This window comes from Fulmarus glacialis, unplaced genomic scaffold (genome assembly GCF_000690835.1).
Source record: "Fulmarus glacialis isolate BGI_N327 unplaced genomic scaffold, ASM69083v1 scaffold23424, whole genome shotgun sequence".
In the NCBI taxonomy this organism is placed as follows: Eukaryota; Metazoa; Chordata; class Aves; order Procellariiformes; family Procellariidae; genus Fulmarus; species Fulmarus glacialis.
In genome coordinates, this window is record NW_009210201.1 from 1,176 (window position 1) to 22,049 (window position 20,874).

Below are 20,874 nucleotides of genomic sequence, written 5' to 3' on the forward strand. Positions count from 1 at the left end.
ATCAAAAATATGTACTTGTCCTTGGTAAGCAGAATTCTGCATGGCTGATTATATATTATATATACTCATTCATTAGCATCTGAGACATAAAACTGAGGATTTAAAATTTTTCGGTTAACAAACTCTCCAATAATAAACATGGTGCCCACAAAAGCACAAAGGTAAGGCACAATAGGATTTTCTGTTGCAGAATAGTGTGCATCATGTTTACTTAACCATAAGAAAAACGTGCATTATTTGTGCAAGTTCATGCTGCAAATCCATCGTATCTACAAAGTAAAGTGAGTTTCAGTAAAATTTGTGGGACTGGTGTGCTTCCAGTCTCACCGCCTACAGGATATTCAGCTGGATAATTAGATAAAATTGTGGTAGGAGTGGGGATTAGTAAAGCCAATAATCTTAGATTTGCAACTAAGCTTCTCAGCAACAATTTTGTACTTCTACGTAAGTTAGTAAATTTACAAGCTTGAAATCCCAAGATTTACTGTCAGCTGTACTTCTAGTTAGCATCAGCCAAAATTGTTGCAAGGAAGTATGTACCTTTTAAAATTTTAACAGGTAACTGGTTCATTAAAACAAGTTACAATGTATTGGGAAATTCACTTAATCCCAATGGTATTTTGTCACAGCCCTGGCAATTGTAATAATAAATACAGCTTTTCACAAAATATTTTTCCAGTATCTGCCAATTGCTTCTTTATTGCTCACAAATTTGAATTCATTACAATTGGTATCAGACCTTTCACACAAAATCAGTCAGGTATTTTAATATAAAACCTATAAAAGATAATTAACCTGTATCTAACACTTCAAGGTATTTGGCCTTTGTCATGGTACAGCCAAAACCATATAAAACATTAGGTTCTGAATAAAATAGGAAGCTTATTCACTGCTTCAATGCAGACATCCTCACAGAACACAACCATTTTTGCCATCACCAGCATTTACATTTATATACAAAACCTAGTACATCCGCATTCAGTTTCGTTTTCCCTCACACTTATATGCAACCACTAATGCCAGATTAACTTTCCCCATACCCTAGCTGCAGAAAAAGATTCTTATACAGCAACAAAAAACTAATATTGACTGAAAAGGAAATTTTTTTAACTTATTCACCATCAGGAACTGTAGGTTGGTTGTTACAAAATACCCACAAGATTATTTCACAGGAAACTATGGAAATACAGGAAGTCGTCTTTTCTCCATGCTTTTGTATTATCAAAAACACTTCTTGGTGCAAAAATACAGTCACCACATCTGGAAATGTATAATGAATTCGGTATTCCTCATGCAAAACTTAAATGCATTGGTTTACTATAGCCCCGGAAAACTTCCTGAAGCGATTTTTTTCTTTTTCTTTTTTGTCAGCTCAGTATTACTGCCTCATTGCTAAGTCCCTTTGGAAACGAGATTTCTGGAACGTTCAAACTTTTATTTAATTCATTGAAGTATTACATACAAAAAGCACTAAAAAAGGAAGACGGCAGCCAAACAGGAAAACTCCTGTTGCAAGTAACAGTCCTAGCAGTTGTAGAAAGTCTTCTCAGGAACTTCCCTGAGAATTAGTTGTGCCTGTCCGAAGACGCAGATGTGACATAGAGTTCATGTGTTTGTTTGATGGCTTCAGTGGAGTGTTACAAGTAAGAGCCTGGGGAAAACGATGATGATACCGATCTAGTCGCAGGTATTTTACTGTTACCAGCTTTCCTATGAGGCAAAGAAATAAGAAAAAAGAAACCTTCTAGTTCAGTATTATTACATTATTACATTCAGGATGTAATACACACAAACACATCATTACACTGAAATTAGTTTACCAAGTGATGACTACTAAAAAGATCCAGTTTTTGTTACAGCTCAATACTTCAGGTATAAAACATTTCACCATTTAAAAGAACTCCAACTGCACCCATCTTCTGTCATTTCTACCCATGTTTTGTTATAAATCCCCATTCCTTACCATCAAACCAAGAGCCATGTAATGCCTTGAAAGCCTTTCCAGCATACTCTGGAGAGAGACACTTGACATATACACAACCCTGCATTAAGAAAGAGAGGGTTTTGTTGTTTTTTTGTTTGTTTGTTTTAAAGTCCAACAGACAAGGATAAACAAAGCATTAAGATGCAACTGGCAAGACACTCACCTCACGTGAATTTTTGTCAACAGCAATATGAACAATTCCATCATTATCACTGCATTTCTCCAAGATTGCTTCTTGAATTGCTAAATGCCAGTGATCACCTATTTCCCTATGCAAACAATGAAAGATTTAATTAAGCACATCATTTTTTCAACATTCACAACAATCTCATCCTTCCCCACTGAGTCTGGTTTCTCTGTAACTTGACACAATTTTCTGTTAAATGCCTTTGGACACATTTAGTAGTTTAGCTACTGAATATTCAGTAAATTGGGTCCTACAGTCCACTTTAGAAAATTCAACTCTAAGAATCAAAAGGAATATCTGTATTTGGGAGGGTTTGTCCTCCTGCAGCCTGCCATCACCTTCCTGACTGAAATTGCAAGTAGTCATAAACTCATCTTCCCACACCTGCTCGGACGGGCTAGCCGCTGTTCCAAGGGGAAGGCCACTCCTAAGCTGTTCCTACTGCAGTGGAAGAAGAGCAGGGGAAGACAACAGCATAAAGGCCTCTGCCCCTTTACTGCATCACCTCTACCAGCAGTCACAGAAGCAACATTACACATCAGGCTTCAGCCAGCTGAAGGAGCTTTTTAGCTATTCAGACACTGTTCATCACTGAAATAGCTATTTGCTATCCCAAACAAAGCATCAAATTGCATTCGTCCCATAGGGTACTGATAGAACATGCCAATCAAGATCCAGAAATATAAGTTATTAAAATCAGATTCCAATTTTGGGGGCTTTTCACAAAAAATACTTTATTGTCAGGACTAATCAATCTTTAGGTACATCATTAGAGAAAACAAAAGTCTATGTATTTTTGTGAAGGTACTGCAGGAACAATCTGGTCCTTACAAAATAAATCTAAGCAGAGGGAAAACAATTTCAACAGCCTTAATACACCTTTAAGCTTGCCTGAATAGTCTTTACACAAAAAACAATGAACTTACTCTTTCAATAATACTATCAAGAGCTTTGGGTAGGTTTAAAGAGTTTTCTCTACATAAGGCCAAAATTCTTGAAATATTTGATCTACCTTCCTCTTTATTCGTGAAAAATAATGTGGTGGGGGATGGACTGTACATAGGGAAGTTAATTGGTCAGAGAGATGTTACTTAAATCTGTCAAGCAGGACACTAACACAACACTTGAGGGATTCTGGCAACATGGAATGTCAGATTTGTTTCTGTCATTTGACCTTGACTGGTTAGAGGATCGGACTTTCCAGTTGATGCCCCTTACACAGGCAGATCATATAAACAAGCAAACAAAAGTGGGAGAGGGACACAAGGATGCAAAGAAGATCCAAATGAAGGTCCTACTGGGAGAGAGACTTTCCAGTGGAAAACACCTAAAATTTAAAACCCTGCAAGTTAGGAGAAGACGCACCCTACTCAGGTTGGAAGAAAAAAGTGTTTTCCTTTTACTAGATAGCTCAAAATGAAAGACATACAGGTCTCCTTCCCCTTCTCTAACAGTGTAAACAACAGTACTTTCTAAATAACATGCTGTACTCAGGATGTTAGGGAAATAAAGTAATTCCAAGTTGCAAAAGATCTTTAAAGATCCCCTCCAACCCAAACTATTCTGTGATCCTATGAAATCTTGACTTTGGTGCATTCCCTCCCAGCCAGGCCTCATGTCCAGATTTTCTTGAGAAGAATGGTGTCATCAGCAGAAAGCCAGCTACCATAAGAAGAGACCATATTAAGAGTAGGCAATCATCTTTTCTTCTGTGCATTCTTCCCAAATACTGAAGTCACTGCATTACTCCCAAGCGCTCATCTCCTGTTTGCAAATCAAGCAGAAGTACATTCTCAGTCTAGTCTGCTTTTTGTGTTCTGCAGACCTGGGACATGAAACATCATGAGTTATCAACTAACTTGGATTTCCCATAATGAAATAGGCTCCCACCAGGAATGACTTGCCATTCCCTGATCCTCCACACGTATGTTCCTTAGCTGTCAATATGAGTCTTGCAGGACTGCTACCCATGCTTTATGAACCATTCTTTTTACTGACTTAGCGGTAGATGCAGAAACGCTAAAAAGGGCTTATCCAAATGATGCTTAGACTCCTATTTTAAAAAACAGGTTTGTGTCTGGCATAATAAATGCCTAGAACATACACCCAAGTTTGTCTGCTGCTGTGGTCTGAGGGTTCACAATATCCAGGTAAGTTTTCTGACTTTTGGCAGTAGAAAGATGATTATTTACTCTGTTAGCCTTGATAAATACAAATTAACTGGTATATTCCCAAGATGATTCTCGGGTTAAAAGAAAAGACCTCTGTTATGGATGGCTGCTTTTACCAGCTACTGGCATATTGTTGAAAAGTACTTAGTCATTTATTCTTAGTATACGATAGCTTGACTTAAAGAGCAGCTAAAACCTAATTTTGTTAAACATACCTTGTACCCATGGCAAATATCGAAATAGAATTTGCCAATCTAATCACATACACTGGTACATTCTGTGTTTCAGGTGGTCAGTGAAGGCATTCATCCCTTTCAGATCTGGGGTAAGAACTTAAACCTCCTCCCTCTTTTGATACAAGCAGTTGAATAAAGTAGTTTGTCTTGCCCTGAGGGTTTTAGGGTTTTTTTTTTACCTTGTACCCATGGCAAATATCGAAATAGAATTTGCCAATCTAATCACATACACTGGTACATTCTGTGTTTCAGGTGGTCAGTGAAGGCATTCATCCCTTTCAGATCTGGGGTAAGAACTTAAACCTCCTCCCTCTTTTGATACAAGCAGTTGAATAAAGTAGTTTGTCTTGCCCTGAGGGTTTTAGGGTTTTTTTTTTTGGGGGGGGGGGGTGGTGGGGGTGGTGGACTTCCTTAAGCAGCAGTCCTCTGCAAGACAGCTCATGGAAGAGGAATGGGCTGGGGCATGCAATGTGAAATTGAATGAAGTATCCCACTACAACTATAATCCAGCAGTCCAGTAACGGAGCTAGGTCAACTTCCAAAAGAAAAGGTCTACAAAAAATGAATGTATTGAAAGGTGCACTGTTCAAAATAGCTGACTGGATACAGACACTACAGAGAAGTGTCAAAAGAGAACAACTCCTAGTCTATAATTTTTTTTAATGCACTTGCTGGGCATAGACTGGGTCAGTACTGAAAAACACTGAAGTTTACAGCGAAGATACAGCCTATAAAGGGAGATTGTTCTGACAAAAATAACATCTCAGTTACTAGTTTCATTAACAGCAGACATTTTAACAGCTACATTTTGAAACAAGAAAATAACCAATACAGCATACCAATAAATATTACAGTGAAGCTTCAGGAATGGATTTATTTCAGTACTACTCAGACTAACCAATACAGCTCATGAAACCTCCTTTGTAGCAAGGACAATAAGGACATTGATCTCACACAAAATTCTCAGCAAATCTCATCTTTTATTTCATCCTCCTATAGGAGGATCAATTTGCCTCATGACAGTGCCTAAAATTTCAGTCTTGCTCGCCCTACTGCAACCTGAAAGTTATGAAAGAAGCCACAGCTGGGGTCTCTGCCCACGACAGTCATTAAGTCTTAAAGCCATTGAGAAAAACAGTTTTTAGAGTACTTCTCTATGCTAGCGATAACACTGTCCTCAGCTAAATTAGCTAACAGCTTTCCAGTTAATAAGGCAAGGAACTAAAATAATTAGTGTGGCTAGAAACAGAAGTGAAACAGAGCTGAAGAAACACATCCAAACATTGCAATCACTTGTGTCTATGCCCCGCTGTCGCCCCCTACTTCCTGTTATTCCCTATTCTAATCAATAGCTTTTATTTTCCACTCAACTTCTCATATTCTTCAGCCTCAATTAGCATCTCACTTTTACTCTGTAAGACAGTATAGCATCTTCATTTTTCCCTTATATAATCACATCAGGGAATAAATTACTTGAGAGGAGTTCTTGGAGTCCTGTATCTCTTTGCACTGGACAAACCAGGTTTCAAAGATTAGAAAGCATTAGCTGGCGTAACCTACGTGTTAGTCCCCAACTCCTAACATGATCTAGTCCACAGCCAACGGGGATATAACAGGATAGTGGATGAAGCTTTAAAAGACTACAAAAAAATTAATTATTCTTCCTTAACTCTTGGCACATGAAACAAGGCTTGTTACTTATTCATACACAATACATAATTTAGAATTATATCTGAGCATTAGAAACCAGTACTCTGCACTAATTTGTTTACAACCTTCCCACTACAAAAATCCATTTGCTTCAGAAGTAGCCAGTCACATTACCATAAAGTAATAAATGATTTAAATTCAGCCTTTTAAATGCAAACTGTGCAAGCTCTAGAACAGTCTAAATACTCCAGAATACTTAACAATAGTTCAGAAACTTACAGTCTGTTGTTAGGCCGTAAGTCTCCCCTGTCAGCTGATATAATTGAACATTTACAAAATTAATTAATGGAGAAAGATCCGTTACTGCTCCAAGTAGTTTGACTAAATGCCACACTCTTCAAGAAGTGACCCAAAGACACAACGCAAGACAATAAGGACAGAAGACAGACAGTAAGATTATTTATGTCTTCTCATAGATGTTAAGAGGAACATTTTTTTTTTACAACCCATTTGTTTAAGGTATTCATGTTTACTCACTTCTTCCAAACCCCTCTCAGAGGAAAGAAATGGACCCCTTCCAAAAGAATACAGAAATACAGATAGATAACTGGGTTTACTTACATAACTGGATCAAACATATTGCGAATCTTTAGACATGGTGTCAAGCTGTTTGGTGGTGAATTTCTTCTATCCAGATGAAATGCTACAAAGAAAAATAAATTTAATAGTATTTATTGACAGGCATAATACCATCTAGTTAACAAGTGTCAACTTTATACATTAATACCTTTCTGGTTTTACTCAAAAGAGTACTTGTCTTCATATATGAAAAAGTTTCAAGCACATTAAGTCTTCTACTGCACCGAAGAAAATGTACCATACTTAACTGAATTTTTTAGATTTACAACTTCTACATTTAAAAAGATAATCCAGTCTCTTATATCCAGGCCACAGTACATGGAAGGAATTCAGGATATTTTAAAAAACACCATATAGTTGAAGAGAAAGTATTTGCATTACATCTCCATGAAAAGACAAATATTCATAACATCTGGAGCAAATTTTTTGGAGCTGCAGTTTTAAAACCATTCAGTTTTAACTGCCTGATGAATTTTCATTTCTTCCACTTTTGGGGCAATTTACTGCCCATGTGACTAAGAAATAGGGAGATGCTTAGATGGATGTTGTGTTGCATCTTTATTGCAGTAACAACTGTCAAGGAGCACTCTACAAGGATAGAGTTTTTGTAACCCTAAATGGTCTACACCCATGATCAGAAGCTTGCAAAAATCTGAAATTCAATACACCAGAGGATAAAAGAGATGTAAGAAGAAAAATGGAAATTAAAAAATAACAGAGCAACTCTTTCAAAGCTGAACAATCCCATGAAATACATTCTGAAGCTCTAAAATAAGTAGTAGCTTCTCTAAGGTTCACAAGTTCTGCTTGTGGGAGTCGCAACAGAAGACTGCACCACGAGAAAAGGAATAAAGGAGCCCTTCAGATTCAGATAAGGTAGTTCCATGCCTTGAGAAGGGCCAACAAAGCAGCAACAGAAATGGAAGGGGATAACCTGGTAAAACAACTTCCAAGGCTTGAAGGAAATTTTACTTTGAAGACTTGAGATGAGCAGATTCAAGAGTTTAAACATAAGATTAAAAATCTCAACAAGACAAAATGACATTCCAAACTGATGCTAATGCTTCTCCTTTGCAATCCCTACTTTAGAAAAGTTTGACAGATTCAAGATGTTACATTCCAAGTGTTAGAAGCCTCAGTTTTGGGCAGATGACACTACAGGTCTGTGCTTCTTACTGCTGACCTTTTAAAATAAAATCTTGCAAGTATATCCAAAATACATGAACACTGCTGCTCTTCTGTATGTCACCAAAACAAAAACCGTGGCACACAGAAGAAATTCAGTCATGTGGAAGACACTGCATGTGAAAGACAAGCACTAACCAAGAGAAAATTCACTGCCTGCAGATATGGCATAGACAAACTTGCTCCTTATGTAAATTTCTGAGGCAAAAAAAATACAATTACCAACAAGAAATTAGAAAAGGTGGCCTCCGAATCTAATATGGAACCTACCGTAAGTTCCCCAAATAACTAAAAATGTTCTTCTTAGAATATATACATACACAGTCCAAGTCACCAACACCTGTAACAATTGTCTGCTTTTTCTTGGGAATAGATTTCTAAATATGCTGGTGACACTGCATCTATCTCTGAGCTGCCTATAGTTTAAGGACAAGTCCTTTTTCAATAGCACATGGTTTTGTAAAGTTTTTTGCCCTTGATTAAAATTTATACATAGGGTATACAATAAAAACTTTACAGAACTAAGCAACATTGAAAAATAAGTGGACTTACCTTACTCATGTAGGTTGGCTCCAGCAGATCAAGGGGGGGGGTGAAATGTCACCAGCATATTGTACACTGGGGCATCATACCATACTGGAGAAGGTGATCTGGGGTGGCCTAGTCATGGACCTGGACCTGAAAAGGTGTGGGGTTGAGGAAATTATGTGCTGATTGTTAATAGCTAGGTTTATTCAGCACATGGTTTTAATCCAAGGATAAAGAATGGTGAGGTTATTTGCAGAGACGCTAGGCCCACAGGATCAACATTTCTGCAAGCTGTTTATGAACTCCAAAAAAAACATACTGTTGTTTAAGGCAGCAGCTACAGCATTGAGCTATGCAAAAGTAACTAAATAGGGAATTCATGCTTTAGTGTAGATACCTATAAAAACCAAGCTTTGCCCGCTCCAATTTCTAATAATCTTGATGTCCTTTTGATTGGAAGATCTCAGGTGCTTGCAGAGATGACTTCAGCCAGAGCACACCACCAGCACAAAACTAATCTGCTACCAACTTAATGTAACATCATACTAGTAGAGCAAGCATGCCCAGGGCAGTGCAGCATATGAAAATAAAGATGAATTCTGCTTTTTCTCAAAAATGTTTCAAAGTCATGGTAAATTAAAAGGAAGTTTTGCAACTTAGGTGGAGCTTTTTATGTATAAGGAAAAAAATGGCCACAGAAATCAGTGAGGTACAAAATTAAGGCTAGTACAGTAATAAGCATTAAAACGTATGCCAGAAATGGGACCAAAAGGGTAGGCTAGGGAAGACACAGGCAAGTGAAAAATAATGCTGTATCTACACAGCAAAATTCAAAATAGCATAGTTAACAGATGTCTCTTGAACTTCATTACATATCTATAACAATTAATTCTCCCCCTCCCCCCAAAAGAGCAAGTTTAAGTGACAAACCTATTCAAATTACAGTACTGATTATTTGAAAATTTACACTGGTGTGGAGCATACAAAATATTCTCACAATAAGGGCATAAGCAGACATTCTTGTGGGACAACAGTCTAAGCTACACCATAATTAACTAAGCACCTCACATGCCACTTCTTTTCCTAAACAGGTCTCAACAGTGAGACTTACAAGATGAGGGTAAAAAGGTGGAGATGAAATAGGAAAACAGTTTACTTTGTGCAGTAAGTCACTGACAAGAAAATTTTTAGGACTCTCATAAATTCCTGTTGGGGACTAGTGAGCACCTTCAAGAAAAGGAAGCCACTTTGTATTTCAATCATAATGTATTTTATTACCTTAAACTGTATATGACTGTATTCCAGATTCAAAGAACAGCAGCAGCTAAAAGCGTGTGCTTTCAACAACCTCTTTATCACTGTGACTGGAATATGTCTGTGATGGAAGAAGTGGCTCTTGCACAGACTTAAAAATTAACTTCTAAGAAATTGTAGTACAGCTTTCTATACCTCTTGAATTACTACTGTATTATTGCTAAAGGGATTCCCCAGTATCACCACCATGGGTTATAAGACAGCCCAATAGATCTTTAGAGATGGATTTGATGCACCTGATAAGGTTGAAGACTTGCATCAAATACAGGTAACCATGTTTCTGAAGAACAGATTTATTCATGTTAAGCCACAGATCACTGTAATTTATTAAGTACTAACGCTTCTTATCAAAGGCAAGAACAAAAAGATAAAACATTTAGTTGAAAATGTTGAAGTTATTCACTTTCACACAACATGAGGTTCTTCAGTAAACAGGAAAGATACTGAAATCAAAATACTAATAAATGTTATTACGAGAGGAGAGCGTGGTTCACTTGGGTTGAACTTAATACAGTTAAGTTCAGCTATAGAAGACCAGCATGGGATGGATACAGCACTTTACAACAAGTGTAAAATCCACAGTTTTCTTGCCATAGTTAAGAATAGAGCACTGTTTTTTTTGTTACCGGGGAGAGAGGATTATATTCTCACAAGCCGGGAAGGAGGGGTGTCATTCGCACAAGGTAACAGGTTATCTTCCATGCTGCAGGATGAAATATCACCCTAGATGTGGTACTTCAGAGAACCTCTTTATCTCATCTCCAGAGCTGTCAAGGAACTTTAGCTATTGTTGTTAGCTTAGCTACATTGGAGCTCTGCCTACCTATTTTTCTTTAGAGCTCCAGTTATCAAAGCATGATAGGACAGTACTATCTATGCTGCCAAAAGCAAACTGAACACACTAGAAATCTATTTTTTTGCCCACTGATTTAACTAAATTATACTTTGGCATGATCAAGGTTGTTTTTCAATTGACAATTCTCTTGTCAACTATTTTCAAAACATCATTCATATTTGTCCATCATCCTACAATGAGCTTACCTACCCATTCTTTTTTTTTTTTTGACAGATACATCTACCGTATCCAGTAGATAATATTTCAAAGGAAGTACACCTGACTTTATTCTGACCCAGTAAAAAAAGAAATCCCAAACTGTCTGTCAAAACACAGGCTACATCCTGAAGAACTGGATAAAATGCCACAGTGATGCTTGAACTCTAGATGCTAACAGACAGTAGAGTCTAGATCTTCACGCGTGCTACAGGTTCTGTATTTAAAATGCATGCTGTCATCTACCAATATCCTGGTACACACTGACAGGTCAAAAGGCTTTCTTCTTCAATCGTACATACTCTAGGTATTGTGCTCTGCTAGAGAGCACTATCAGATCTCAGAAGGTTAAAAAAATTGTGACTCTGAAATTTATTCACAAGATTAAAAACCAAGAATTCACTCTGATTTTATATGTACTGAGTTTGTTCAGGACCTAGCAGTCTTGAAGAGTATTTAGATTTATGAACTTCTATATTCAAACATCAAAAGTGGAGGACGAACTCAATTCCAGTTGATTTATACTTCCAGAAGTGAAGAAAGTGAGGCATACATATAAAATTCCTAACATCAGGGAAAAAACAGCTGTTGTAAAAGTATGAAACTTACGTAAGGAACTATTTCCAACAGTCATATGAAAACAAGGAACGCAAAGTAGAAAGAGCCTTTGCATGTGAAAATTGCCTTTGCCTGCTGACTACCAAGATATACAGAGCCCAAATGACCTATGTCATTTCAGCCACCCCTATTTCCATGCCCTTCTCTTAGAGCCAAAGTATACAATTTCAATTCTTCAAAGATCTTTGCTGAACTACAAACATAACAAGAAAACTAGGAAAATTGCTATTAAAAGAACTGAAACAGGGTAGATCTTAATATATCCTATTCAATAGAAAGCATAGAGTCTGAAGTACATACTCTAGGTAACATACAGCTAAAAGCCACAGCTGAGAGAGAAAGTTATTCTGTCCACACTCACAATATGCTGAAGTAGGTATCAGATGCTCAAATTCAGATGATACCTAACAGTAGCTACTAGAGTAGCAGTCTTTCTAGGAAGTTTTGGAACCTACTGTTCTGTTGAGAATCTTGAATGTATATTCCATGTAGCAAAGCAGCACCTGAGCTATCACACACTCAGAAGTCTTCCAGATGAAGGAAAATCCGATTTCTAATACAGGACAGAATGTTATGGAGTGATTTATATTGCAGTCAAATGGGACAAGAAAAACAGAGCAAATGAGTAGTAAATGAGAAATTCCAGAACTGGAGTGTCATATTTCATAGCCTGTATTGAACAATAAACTATGTAGAAGATTCAGCTTTCTAATATACATAGCTTGCAGAAGCTACTTTCAATTTAAGTGTTTGAAAATTGATCATGACAGTATTACAGAGATGGAACAGAGACAACTGTTGACAAAACCCACCATTTCTGCACTGCACCTAAAGCACTTGCACATCCCTAAAGGACAATGTCCTAGGAAGAAAAGGCTCTACAACTTTTATAATAAAGTTACTATTCACATCTTACTAACTAAAATTTTGAGAAACTGAAATCATGTAATACAGTTGTCACAGCAGAATGCCATGTTACTACTACTACAAGACAATGACTGCAGAAAGTCAAGCCTGCAGTAGTATTCACAAGGTATTTAAAAAAAAAAAAGCAGTCCTCATTTCCAATCAATGATTTGAAATGAGAAACGTAATGCTAAAACCAGTAGCATAACTTTGAGAAGTATATAATGATATCCCAACGTAACATTTTGCATAGACAAGCAAGAAATGTGTCCCAAGACTACTAAGACCCTCATCAGATAACATGCCACATATCTGCGAATGTCTCAAAATATTTGGCTTTTCAAGTTGACAGAGAGAATTGTTCGGTTTTGCTTTGAACTTACAGAAAAGCAAAATTTAAGTCCCAAGGGCTGAAAGCATACATAGAACTTACAAAAACATGCAAGTGGCCTGGGACAAAACCAGAATCTTAGCAGTACTTTTACTGGGGCGATCAAGCTTGCTACAGCGTAAATGTTCCAAGCCACAAAGAAGCTCTGTGTCTTTGGAAAGGAAATAATCACATTGGAAGGACCTACTTTAAACTGTACTCTCTTTTATAGGACACAATAAAAACATTGTTTCTTGCAAATAAAAATGTATATCAGTAAAAAGCAAAAGAAAGAAGCCCATTACTACTTGCATTAGTTAAACTAAGACCAAAATTAGCATACTCCAGAAGAACACAGATGAGAGTGCAGTTGCTTGCCAGTGGGAATTTTTATTTTGTTGAAGTGGGGCTAGGAAGGGCAGAAAATCAGTTTGGTTTTTAACTAGGCTTTTTTCAGCATCTAGTTCAATGCCATAGAAGTAATGCACAATACAATCTTGACAACATCTGATTTAAAAAGCTAAACTAAAAACTGGAGAAGCAACCACTCCCTCCTCCCTCACCATCAAAATAAGCTGGTAAGTTTATAAACTAGGATTCTGCACAGCATTTATTTCAGTCCCATTGGAGAGATACTAAATACAGCATTACAGAAGAACATAAGCCAAGACAGACTCTTTAAAAGAGTCACAACATTTAAACAATTGGCAATTAAGATTTCACTTTAAACATTTACCTTCACACTCAGACATTGATAGAAATGACCATTATTTTTTATTGCAACACAGAATTCAAGTCGTATAGCTTCAATTTTTCATTGACAAAAAAAAAAACCACCACCCCAAAACCTGAAGCTTAACATGAAGAGAGACAGGAAGAAAAAGAACTAGAAAAGATGACCACTGCAGACAGACAACTGCAAACCCACTGAATTCTTGCCACTTGGCTTCACAATAAAGCTGAAAAGTGACAGACCACTGCAAAATCCACGTATGACAACAGCCTCCTCTATTAAAGCAAATGCTTTGCTGCACCACAGAGCTTGAAATACAAATGCTGTGTAGAAAACGTTTATGACAGAAAGAAAGCACTACTAGGAGATACTCAAAATCCATGTTCTGCTGATCAAGGAGTCTTTTGTCCCAGCAGTTTCCCTTTCAAAATAAACATCTCTTCCTCCAAACTCTGTCTTTAGGTACCTGACTGGTAACAGTAGGAAACTCAAGTCTACAAGCTCTGATCTACCTGCTGTCAGATACAACCAACCACATTACTTCCAGTAAGTATAAGGCACGTCAGAATTTGACCAACTAAAGAGTTTTTTTTTTTAAATTCATTAAAAGGTACAAGCAACTCATTTTGGCTACATGCCCTTTGCTGTATTTCTGCAGAAGCTGTAACAGAAAAGCTCATTTTGCTTGAAAACAAGGCAGACGCTGAATGCACAGAAAAAGTAAGTCTATTGAACAACAAGATAATAGAGAAATAGCACTGACAGTTCATAACAATACTTAAAGGTGTGAGAGAAAACAAGTCTTTCATGTTCAAGCAACAAAAAACCATTTAGAAGTTAGATGCAGAAATTAAGACAATTATATTTGCAAAATAAACTTCAATACCTTGGCCTTGCCACACTTTCGATGGTATTACTAAAATTTTGTCACATGCTGCAGAAGGTTGCATCCATTTCCAAACCAAGAACTCGGCACCACCTATTCTTCGTGTCTCTGTGCGAACTCTAGATTCATTTGCTGCAAGAAATTCAACTGCTCTATTCCAGACTTTCTTCATTTTCCTCCTTAAAAATTGAAGCAAAAATTACGAAGTTAGCATTATAACAACCTGCATAGCTGACAGAGCCCCCCACCTGTGTCAATAAGAATCTCCAAAATATTACACTATGCAGCCTACTGAAATTAACTTACTTAATTGACCAATTTATTTCTACTATTTTTCCTTAGTTACACATAAGGAAATTCAGTACTTCTAGTGAGAACATACCTGTCCTGAGGTGGTATTAGAGAATCACGCACATGTAAAATAGGCATGTAAGGCTGCAAGTCTTTATTTTCAGAACATGCCTCGCTGTGACTTCTTAGAACATCTGAGGACACCATAAGAAAAACTGGTAACTATGTAGTTCATGCAAACATTAAGAGAGATATCAATTCTGGCAATGAACAGCTAGTCTGAAGACCCCTCCCAATTTCAGTAGTTAAAAGTTAAGGTGGTTTTGGCATTTTGAACCATTTTTTCCTCCTAACCATGCTGAAGGCAAATCAAGAAAGCTAACCACACACAGTGCCTCCAAGTACCCCAAGTAACTTTGTAATAAAGGGAAATAGTTCTTGCCATTACTCTTGATTGGTACTTTTAACTGTTAGCAAAGACAGTCACCTTTGAAAATAAAAGTGCTTTCCCCCCACCCCAACAAAACTTGATTTGCAAACAAAAAAGGTAGGAAAATAGTAAAAATAGGAAAACAGCTCCGATTTGTCTACCATCTCTGTATTTATGACGATTGCCATAGGTGAAAGTAATAAGGCAATCTGAGTAAAAACGCATCCCAAAACAGAACTTAAAAACTACAAATACAAACTACTGAAAACATTGTGGCTTCAAGTAGAAAGGCAGAATTTCAGAATTCAGTTAGACATTCTATTTTAGTAACGTAATTTCTGCTCAAAGTGACTAACTAAAAAGCTGCTTTTTCTATGAAAAGCCATTTAAGGATGGAATTGAGAGCTAGCACACATTTTAGGAGTGGAAATTCTAGCTAGAAAGCTGAAAAACCAGATACAGAAAGAAAACATGTAATCATACTTCTAGTGAATCGCATTTTTATTTGTTTTCAATAGTAAGATAAAATACCACCAAGTCAATGGGCATTTATTATAGCCATGTTGATGTAATTCACAAATTACAATCTTTATACCAAGAGCTTTGATTAGGTTTAAAGGATGATTTAAAATAAAAAAAAAAAGAAACAAAACACATGAACCACACACCTGATCAAGAACTCTAACAGCATGATGACTGACAACTAAACAGGCAGAAAACGTAACTGAATTAATGCCAGTACTTTGAAAGCTTATACAGAGCTGATACAGATACATCAGATGTGACTCAAGAAGCCATACCTATGATTTTTACCACCATATCATACATCTGCCTTGTTTCTTCTTCCTCTTTTGCCCAACGGTATTTCATGTAGTGCAAGACTCCCCAAACCATTGCTATACCTGCATTAAGATGTATAATACTCTTTAAACAGTATTAGAACATTCGTTATTAAACAACATTTACAACACATACTTCAGAAGTTGGTTGAACTAGCTAACATTTTGAAGTACTTTAAATTTCAAAGCTAGTGAAATACACTGTACTCGCTGTCAATATTTTATATTTTACTAACATAGCAACACAATCTTAACCTTTGAAGAACAGTTACCTTCAGAAAAATGTTTCATTGTTTTAACAATAGCCTGGTATCCTGCTACTGTGGTTTGAAATTTTACCCATTTGTGAAGAAAAAATTAAAACAATTATATTGGAAAAATTCAAAGTCATATCAAAAGTCACATAAACTGACAATTCAGAACATGTTAGAGATCTAAAACCACACAATATTCACCAATTCATAGACAAGTCACATGCTTTAGATGTACCAGTCAAAACTAATTAACTTGGACTGCTGTAGTTCAGCTACAGATCTGTGTTTCTTGCAACAAAGTACTGCATGCTCTTTTTCTATTACTTTAAAGATTATTCCCAAGGAGGACAATCTAGTTAACATAAGCTGAAAATAAAAAACTTATTCCTTCTTCTGTCTCGGGCTGCAGGCACCACTATACCCATGATCTCTTAACAATAAAAAAACCCGCAACAAAAACATGCATACACAAATTATAGTTACATAGTTTGTTTCGTATCGCAAGGCAATGTTAACTGATACATCAAAGAGACTGAGGGACACCATTTTAGGCCAAAATGGGTGTTAGTGAATGACAATACATCTAACATTTATACAACGGTTTATTTTTGAAAAGGTGCTTCATATTAATCTTAATTACAAATGAGAAAGTTGAGACAGAGCAATTTGCTCAGCATGACTGATGAGACCAGTGGTTGACTTGGATACTGAGTTTCATCTACGCATCCCAATTCAACCCTCATATTGACTATTATCAGAAAGATGGCAATCTGGGACAGTTTGCCTTTGATTCTTTTGGTTCATCAAAAGGCTAGTGAAGGTGGTCTCAAGTCTTCTGCTCGTAAGCATGAGATTGTTAAGATATTGCGATAAACAATTTATTAAATATTCAATAGGTGCATGAGATGAACTCTGCATCTTCAATATTTCTAACCAGCCACATGGAAAGGAGTGAGAAGTGTCTGCACTCAGCTGTAACATATTTTTATGCTGCATAGTTTTCAGTATGGTTAAGAATTAAGTAAACTTGAAAGAATTTTAAACTTAACTAGAGAACTATCAAAGACTAAATGAATTAGTCTTACTGAAGGATTAGATACATTTTTACAACATAGTCTTAGAGGTAAGAATTTTTGGTGACAACCATGTTGGGTATCCAACTTTTCCTAAAACTAGGAAAATCATCTTTTCTGTAGTTACGTTTCCAAAGTTCCTGGAACAGTGAAATATCCTCAAAATTAAAGCTATCATGTCTTTTTACTGCGCATTTTGCTTTTTCAAATAAGTTCAACCTGGAATTTTTGAAAGCCACTTTCTCTAAACATGCTGTTTACTTTTCCCCTTGCACTTACATAAACGCAAGTTATAACAAAAAAGTTTGATTTTTTTATTAACTTACCCAAAAGCAATATTGATAATCTGTGAGTTACATTAACAAACGCACGGCGAAAACGACACCTGAAAGACATCTTTGGACTAGTGGATTCCAGATACTTCACATCTGTCACATTAGTGACATCCATCTCATTAGGGTCATTGCTGAGACACCTATTCAAAAATATACAGTATTTATGAAAAAGGATACATTCTGTTAGAAGAGATTAAGCTAAGAAGTAAAGACCACTTACTTTATGCCAACATCTTCCCCACTATTCAAGACCCATTGTAATGCTGTGTTAAGTACACTTTCATATTCTGGATCTAAATTCTGTCAAAAGATAAATATTAATGAATAATTTTGTAAATAACCAGAAAGTTATCATGCCACAATAAAATTCAGATGCTGCACAGATTAGTAGCCAAAACTATGTGGTTTTCTTCTTGATTCTTCAGATTTTGCGTAAGTGTTCGCTACACAAAGTGAATCTATACATGCTATGAGCAGCTATCAGACTTACTAGCATTCCTCAGATTAAGGATCGTTTAGAAAAGTCAATCCACATTCACTGTTTTATTAACAATTCTAACCTACAGCAAGAAAAAATTATTCAGCCACTAGGCGGTGCTCATTGAAAATCTACTTCAAGAGTAAAACTCAAACTAGATATAAACCCAGCTGAAAATGGGTCTTATAAAAGCAGTTCAGGTCCTTTTTTTTTTTTTTTTGAAGCAGCTTGAGGAAAATCAATTTTAACTGATGTTTTGAAAATAGTCCAGTGTTTGTAGTTCAAGAACTGATATTACTACATAGAAATTGACTTTTTTTTTATACATTAGTTGGTATCAACTATCACAGGAGAACATTCACTGCTATCTGAGCTAAGGCTGTCTCCATAGTTCACCTTGCACGTTCTTTTGCAGAAAAAAAAAAAAGCAAAAATGGAAGTTACTACTGTATTTGAAATTATACTCTCCAAAAAGATTATCTTCATCTTCCTTTAAACCTTACATAATGTAACTGGCCTAGAATTAAAGGATAATATTAAAGTTTTATCACTGAATATTGAAATTCTGCAAAGAAGTTATATTTATATTCCCCAAATGAGGAACTGTAGGGTTAAATGAGACTTTGTACGAAGTGACAAATTTTCATATGAAATTTGAGCTTCTTATGAGAACTAGAACAGTTGTTATGATAACAACCATCATTCTTCTAGGTAGGTAAGACCATCAGTTATCTGGCATTAACTTAATTTTTTCCAATGTATTCCCACAATGCACTGTTTTTAACGGATATAGAATATCATTGCCAAACCATAAACCAGTGTTAGCAGCTTCTTCAAGATGTTCTTAACATTGCCCCTTTTTGTCTACTATGTAAACATTTGCCAAAATGTAAAATTTCTATACATTTGTATATTAGAAGTCACATCAGCTTAACTCCCCCCCCCATTCAATCAAAGAATCTTATACTCTCAGCCTTTTAAAAGCTTCAAGTAGTTTTCCACTGAAGGGTACACCAACATGGGCTAAAATAAACCCTACAGCTGTCAGGACAAGGCAAGAGTCATCTTTTATTTGGGGAGTGAGGCAGGCAAATGACAGCAGAGAGTGGGATTTCATAATACTGCACACTATCAATTAACAAAAAGGCCTTTTTTGACCACTTCTATTTAAAGCATCAATGAATGGTGTCTCCATACAGCTGCTGCCTATCAGGCCCGCTGCACAGATCCACGCATCAACCTCTCATCCCAAAGAAAGGAAGACAGTACCCTTTTCTACTAAGTCTCAAAACATAGTATAATGATTTCTGCAAAAGCTTCTAGAGATTTGAATTTCATAAATTTATGATTTTCGTGTTGGTCAACTATTTCCATCAATTCAAATTATGCCCTCGTGTTTTAACTAAAGGGAAAAAATCTGCATGCCATTGAAGCACTATCTACACTTTCACTGCAATTAAGCCAGTTTCTTTCACCTTCCCTCTACCCCAAAGCCTCACTACATCCCCAAATTAAAATCGTAAGTAGCATGTGTTAAAGACATCAATTCCAAACATTTCCTTGTAACATTCAATACCAAGTCAAATTTTAGTTAATACACTAGATATGAAACCAGGCCTTACAAATTGTAACTTACACAAATCTTACATACAACCAATGAAAAATACCTCATTTGCTTACTTTTAAATATGCAGCTGCCTCCTGGACGGTAAGATTTCTTTGAATAGAGCTGCCACATTCATGTTCCCCTGGTAAAATTAAACTTTTGTTTATTTTCATCTACTTATGACTGCATTATATAAAAAAATCACCTAAACACAAGCTTATGGTTAACACAATCTACACAAGCAGCAGTAGCTCAGTAATTCTCACAAGTTCCAACAAAAATATAGAAAAAGCTCTGGACAAGTTTCTCCTTAAAAAAAAATTTAAAAAAAAAAAAGATTGTCACAGCTAATAATATGTACAAATCACATAAATACAACTTCATGTACTGCTCAAAGTATATTTTGGTATTTACACTGAAAGTAGAACAAAATGTAATGTGAAGAACTATCAAAAGGACATTACCATAAAACAATTGCTGTACTCTGACTCAACTTCTTCCAAATAATTTCCATTTACTCTGAAACATGTATTATCTTTTACACAGACCAAGTTAGTTCCAGTTGCAACGTACCCATAATAGTATTTCAGGCACTATGAAGTTACTACATTTTAGATTGGTCCGAGTTATCACAATAACTCATCACCTTCCTGAACATGCACAGAATCCCAACATGGCCTGAAACTGGTGGTTTTACCATCCTCCTAATTCTTTTGGAAAGTATGCAGAAATAGTGAGGAAATAAGGTATTATATGCACAGTCAGTCCTCACAGCCACGTGCCGTCATCTTCCTGATTTTCTTTGCTAAACTGAAGGTACCTGATTCATGCAAAAAAATATGTAGTGACAGTCATACCAACACAAAGTCACACAGAAAAGAAAAAGGTCTAACACCAGTTTTATCTATCAATAGGCCATTATTTCTGAGAAACTGTTAGGGAGTAGCGAATCACTTTTTTCCTGATCTTTCTAAAAAAAAAAAAAAATCTTAGCATCTAGAACTATGATTTTACTGTGCCAAAACAATAAAATAGGAAACAACAAATCCAGTCTTTGACTGGCTCAGGGTTATACCTGCCTGGATCTACGCCAAGCTGTATTATTCCCAG

General features: G+C 36.3%; 1 protein-coding gene across 1 annotated transcript; it reads right to left on the reverse strand.

Annotated features, from left to right (window-relative positions):
* Positions 1-1,360: 1,360 nt before the first annotated feature.
* On the reverse strand, positions 1,361-19,937 carry LEMD3 (LEM domain containing 3). Its single transcript, XM_009577108.1, has 10 exons — positions 19,839-19,937; positions 17,901-17,980; positions 17,672-17,820; positions 15,980-16,081; positions 14,841-14,943; positions 14,459-14,637; positions 6,850-6,931; positions 2,148-2,253; positions 1,964-2,042; positions 1,361-1,710 (listed from the first exon to the last, which is right to left on the reverse strand). Exons 1-10 carry the CDS (start codon positions 19,935-19,937, stop codon positions 1,547-1,549), a joined length of 1,143 nt encoding a protein of 380 aa, XP_009575403.1. The 3' UTR covers positions 1,361-1,546.
* Between the last annotated feature and the right edge of the window lie 937 nt (positions 19,938-20,874).